Source organism: Hordeum vulgare, chromosome 5H, assembly GCF_904849725.1.
Source record: "Hordeum vulgare subsp. vulgare chromosome 5H, MorexV3_pseudomolecules_assembly, whole genome shotgun sequence".
Taxonomy (NCBI): Eukaryota; Viridiplantae; Streptophyta; class Magnoliopsida; order Poales; family Poaceae; genus Hordeum; species Hordeum vulgare.
The window spans coordinates 413092976-413098975 of NC_058522.1; the positions used below are offsets into that span (position 1 = coordinate 413092976).

The 6000-nt window shown below is 41.4% G+C and overlaps 1 protein-coding gene across 1 annotated transcript; it reads left to right on the plus strand.

Moving 5' to 3' along the window:
* The first annotated feature begins 354 nt into the window (after window positions 1-354).
* Window positions 355-3261, plus strand: LOC123396814. The gene is made up of 3 exons (XM_045091625.1): window positions 355-512; window positions 851-1405; window positions 2672-3261. The coding sequence occupies exons 2-3, from the start codon at window positions 925-927 to the stop codon at window positions 2716-2718; spliced, it is 528 nt and encodes a 175-aa protein (XP_044947560.1). The 5' UTR covers window positions 355-512; window positions 851-924; the 3' UTR covers window positions 2719-3261.
* Window positions 3262-6000: the final 2739 nt, after the last annotated feature.

Genomic DNA, 6000 nt, shown 5'->3' on the forward strand with positions numbered 1-6000 from the left:
CTTTCCCTGATGGCGACGTGAAACCCATCCACATGCATCCGTGAAGCAGATTCACCGAGACGCGAAACCAGAATGCAGCAGAAAAAAAAAAAGAAGGAAACCAGACTGCAAAGAAACAAAAAAACTCCAATATCCAATCCCACACTCAAAACCCCAGCCGGCGACAAGTGTCCCGGGAGCCCACGAAAGCGAGAACTTGCGCCTCACGAACCCCCCGCCCGCGACACGTCAGCGCGCGGCGGTGCCCGGCGATTGGCCCACCGAACGGGCGGTCCCGATCCGACCCACGCGTTTCGTCGGGCGCCACCCCGGCCGTCCGTCGCGAGGCGAGAGGATTATATATGTGCCGTGCCCACACGCTCCGAGGAGTGGTGGTTGCTCCTAGTCGCGGAGTTCTTTATTAATCTGGATCCGGGCACGGGGAGGGAGCGATCGATCGACGGGCCTGGAGAGGCGGGGGGTTTCGCTTCTCGTTGCGTTTGGAGTCTTGCCGGGTCTCGGTTTTCGAGCAGGCAAGAATTCATTTTCTTCTAATTTTGGGTGATTTTCTTCCTGGGGTTAAAATTTTGGATCATCGCCCCACCGTGTTGATCCTCCTGATTTAGCGTCTGGATTGGAAAAAATTTGGACGAGTTATCTTTAATGGGGCTTGTCCCTTCTTGTGGTCGCAAACCTTCCCAATTGCAGCAGATTTCCCGTGGCCGCAGCGCTTAGTATTCAGAGGCGGCACCTTTATTTGCTCGAGTAGTACGGTTTGCTGTGGCCCAAAAGTTTCCCATTGTATCCGTTTCGAGAAATAGATTGGGTTTTTTTCTTTACTTTTTCTGAGATGTTTGTTTTAACTTGGCAGATCCAGGGAACACCGGTTTTCGTTTGATTTTGCCCAAATTTTTTGATCTGATCGGAGCGATCCCGGAGCTTCTCATGGCCATGGGGCTGGGCCGATTCACCCACTGGCTCTGGCCGGGTAACGCCGCGCGAGTTGGCAACCACGAGCTCCCCGGCACGGCCTTGACGGGCGCCTCCTTCCCGGAGTTCCCCTCCGGGTTCCGTGAGGCGGACGCTCTCGCCTTCTCCACTGCCGCCGCCGGCGGCCGCCGCGCGCGGCAGAGGAGGGTCAAGAACCAGCGGCGTAGTCGCGGGGAGCCCAGGATCGACAGGGAGTACGACATGGTCATCGTGCCGTCCGACGGCGGCGGGTGCCTTTCCGGGTCCGAGTCCGACGACTCCGACTGGTCCATCGGCTGGCTGGAGCCGCAGGCGCCGGAGATGCAGACGGACGGTGATCAGGAGACCTCCTTCGCCGTACTCGTGCCCTGCTACCGCCACGGCCGCGCCGAGCAGCCCGCGATGCCTCAGGCACGGTTCCTTGGCGCTGGCCCTCTCGCCGATCGCGGCCTCTCTGGTGAGTGGTTTGCAGGAAGATCTACCAAGTTCTTACATGGGATTGCCCAGAAATTGGGAAAAACATATGCCATGTTTGGTTTGTTTATTAAAGTATTATAAGTCCCGTGTGATATTAAAGAGGAATCATTTGCTCTACATAGTTGATAATAAACTGACAACAGTTCACTTTGTAAAGTCATGACAAGTCTGGTACCTTTTCATTTATGAGTTATCCATTGATGGTTTGGGAATAAATTCAGCCTGTGTTAAGATGACAGAACTCAAAACCTATAACACGATAAGATCCAATTTTGTGTTTCTTGCTGTTGTACTAGCATTTATGGGCACAACTACTACTGGTCATATGCCATTTTCATGTTTGGAGCTGTTGATTGGTGGGTTTGGTGGCTTGCTCTGTACTTTGGGCTTCAAGATATTTGTTTGAGATTCCTATGCTCAGCAGCAGACACGCAATACTTAATATGGATGTTTTATCACTAGAAACTCTTATTTCATCAGAGAACCCTAGAGGCATTGTTGTATTATAGAATCCGTTGACTTCTTTTTTCTTCTAAATGTGGCAATTTATAACTTACTCTGTTAGACCTCTTCAGTTGTTAAACCTGTAGCCATACTACTTGCTTTGGTTGGCTTCTGCCACTTTGTGTGCTGTAGTTGAGGTTTGAGCTTGCTGTGTTAAAAATGTGCTAATTCGAGTTGTGATTCGACTCTATAACTTTGATTCTTCTTTCAGCATCATGTTTTGTATATTTATGTTGAACAAGGCATCAAATATACTCGTGGAAGTATTACTTTATTACACCTGCAATACAGGGAGCTTATGGCTTCCTGTTGGTGGTTCTCTTATTTAGTCAATTCAACAGCAACATTGTATTTGGTTCAATTGTACTATACGGTCTTTGCAGAATAATAACACTGCAATCGCTTACCATATTTCTGATTTACCATTTACTCCAGTCTTTTGAACTGCAGAAAGTTGCCTCTTGTTCTAATTATTTGACTCCTGCATTTTATCGGTCTAGAGTGATATGGTGTGATTGGTATTGAACATAACAGAGCCATTTCATTGCCTGCTTGTGCAATTTTAATTATCTACCATTTGTATTGGATTGCGCAGAGGGTCTTTCATTTTAATTAGCTTATCTTACAGAGTTTAGTTGCTAGCTATGGTTTACTCATGTGCATGGAGTATTACTCTTTTTTCTCCATCATTACAGCTTCTGATATTTTTCTGACACTCTTCTTTCCTTTTTCCGCTCTGCAGATGGAAAGAATTTTGTAGAGGAGTGGCTTTCTTCCCTCCAGAACTGATATCTGGAATCTCCGTTAGCTACGCTGTATATATTATTGCTCAGTATCATTCTACTACGTTTCCGCCCACGACGGAAGAATATATCGATGAAGGAAGACATCAAAACCCAAAAAAATTGAGAAAAATGAGAAAAGATCAAAAAAAGAGAAGCAGCGGAATTTTGAAGCAGCACCGAACATGGGTTTGTCCTTCCGGAGGTTTCAAGGCTAATTTTACTCATTGCAAAGCAAGGCCAATGCTGAACAAGACCAGCTGCGCTGCGCGTCGTAGAAGACACATTCATTCTTATTAACCAATCTACGACAACATTTGTAGATATAATTTGGTATTGCATCGTTCATTTTGTCCCACTTGATTCTGGACCTCGACCCTGCTACTGGCATGTGTATATATGGTGTCATTTGCCGTGTATATATAGCTGCAGATGTGCAGCTCTTCAGTGTGCGTGTGTGTTGATTTAGATTGGAACAGGATTGCTCCTTGTGAATTCAGATGTGTATAAACTTTTTTGTGTTTATATGTGGAACAGGTTCCTCGCTTAAGTTCCTGATTTGTTGCTATTTTTGGCGGAGGGCAGCCACCAGGTTCCTCGGGCTTGATCCAGCGTCCGGTGGTGGTGCTCCGTCGGGCCATCGGGCTTGACATGCGAGGCTACCCCAGACCTTCCGCCCACAATCGTCGTAGACATCCTCGTCTTTCCGTGATGGTCGGAGTATGCCCAATATAACACAAATGTGAAACCAGGGTCAGCGTACCCATGCCTTCCGATCCTCGTGTTCCAGTAATGGGTGGAGTATGCCCCATATGACACAAATGTGAAGCCAGGGCCAGGCTACCCCATTCCTTCCTTCCACAATCGTCTTAGGCATCCTCATGTTCCGGTGATGGTCGGAGTATGCCCATATGACACAAATGTGAAGCCAGGGCCAGGCTACCTCATGCCTTCCGTCCACAATCATCTTAGGCATCCTCGTGTTCCGGTAATGATCAGAGTATGCCCCATATGACACAAATGTGAAGCCAGGGCCAGGCTACCCATGCCTTCCGCCCATAATCGTCTTAGGCATCCTCATGTTCCGGTGATGGTCGGAGTATGCCCCATATGACATGGCGTCTCACCAGATAACCAATGTGGGATGTTTATTATGATCCGTGTTCATATGTTGGTTGGGACATCCGCCCACATATTTCTTCTCAGCAAACCGAAGTGTATTTAAAAAACATTAACTGTGTATTTCAAAAATATTTTTCATGTATTTAGAAGTATTAAACTTGTATTTAAAAATTATCACTTGTTGAAAAATATGTGTTGTGTATAAAAAATGTGTTCAGTGTATTTTATCAAAATATCCATCATGTTTTGAAAAATCATCATAGTGTATTAAAAAATGTACATTTTGCATTTACAAAAAATCATAGTGTATTAAAAGATGTTCATCCTGTGTTAGATTTTCGTAAAAAATGATCATCATGTATTAAAACATTCATAGTGCATTTTTCAAGAATGTTTGTCATGTAATAAAACAATTGTCGTGTATTATAAAATTTCAATGTGTTTCAGAAAATGTTCACCATGTATCAAAAATGTATTTCATGTATTAGAAAATGTTTCTTATATACTTAAAATATTCAGCATGTATTTCAAAAAATGTTCACCATGCAATGTAAAGTTCATTGTTTAAAAAAATGTTGATCGTGTATTGATATTTTTTCCACATATATTTAAAAATGTTGTCCATGTATTTGAAAGGAAAATAGAGAAAATAAAAATAAATAAGAAGTAAAGTAAAAAAAAGTAGCATACATACAATTAAAAAACAAAATGTAAATTGAAAAAGGTAGAAAATGGGAAAACGAAATGAAAAAGGAAATAAACCAGAATAATAGCAATATCATGAAAAGAATAATAGCAACTAGCAACACTAACACATGAAAAAAATGGTAATTAAACATAAAAAGAAAGAAAGAAGAAACCAAAGAATCACATAACAGAATACACAGGAGAAAGCAAATCAATGCTAATTTTTGGACACAGACATACGCACATGCGCTCTTCGTATGAAACTCACACGCATACCCTATCTTTATGAATACTTTTAACGAACTGAGTTGACACATCATCTTGACACCGAGAAAGTCATCACAAACGCCTGTGCAATCGATGAAAATGTCTCCTTTCATTGGACACACATCATTGAAAGGCATGAAATAAATCTACAAAAATACGGACACCAATGTTAAATATAGAATCTGAACTCTGACGTCTTAAAATGGCACTGTCTTTCTACTATCCAACCATAAGTTGCTTCCCATAACCAATGCTAATTGGGATATGAGTCATGCGGGCAGCGTCTAGGGGCCATATGCATCGTGCTAATGCAGAGGCCGGAGGTAACCCTTTTTTTTATAAAAAAATGCGGGCAGCGTCTAAGGCAACCGCTTTGCTCTACGTCGCAACAGGGAGCTCCTACTTCGCAAGCGGTTCGCTGGGTAGTGACCTAGCGCGCGTACCGCACTCTGGCAGTGCTTTCAGATCAGCCCATCAAAGGCACGGGGCACTCCTGTTATTTTTTCGTTTCTTATATTTATTTTCGGACTATTTCTTCTATAAAATTGTTCGGTATTTGAAAATAGTTCTGAATTCAAAATAATGGTCAGGATTTCAAAAAAATGTTCACGAGTTTGAAAATTGTCTCAAATTCAAAAAAGGTCACGAGTTAGAAAAGTTCTCGAATAAAAAAGTTCTTAGAATTGATAAATGTTGGCGATTTAAAAAAAAAATATTCATGAAAACAAAACAATTTTCATGATTATGAACAAATGTTTGATGCAAAAAATATTCATGAAAAAAAATCATAGATTAAAAGAATGTTCATAAATTTGAAAAAAAAATCATGCATTAAAAAATGTTCATCAAACAAGCAAGTTCATGAACTTAAAATATTGTTCCCAAAAATAAGTTTTTTAATCCAATTTTATTTTGCTGGTTCAACAAAATGTCCACAATGTTTTAAAAAATTTATGGCATATTTAAGAAATGATCAAGAATCCGGATAATTTTAACAATTTAAACAATCTTCACGAATTTGTACTAAATGTTCATGAATTTTTAAAATATTCAGGATTCATATAAAATGCTTGTGAATTAAAATATTTCACAGTTTCAAAAATTGATGTTTGATAATGAAAAAAGAAAAAATGAAAAGAAAAGAAAAGAAAAAACAACAAAATAAAAAGGAAAGTGAATAGTGAAAATAAATAAATAAAGAATGAAAATGAAG

Bases quoted from the DNA above. Each gene is read 5' to 3' on its own strand.
- LOC123396814 (XM_045091625.1), top strand. From the start codon at position 925: ATGGCCATGGGGCTGGGCCGATTCACCCACTGGCTCTGGCCGGGTAAC. The intron at 1,406-2,671 runs GTGAGTGGTTTG...TCCGCTCTGCAG, and splicing joins CGCCGATCGCGGCCTCTCTG to ATGGAAAGAATTTTGTAGAG.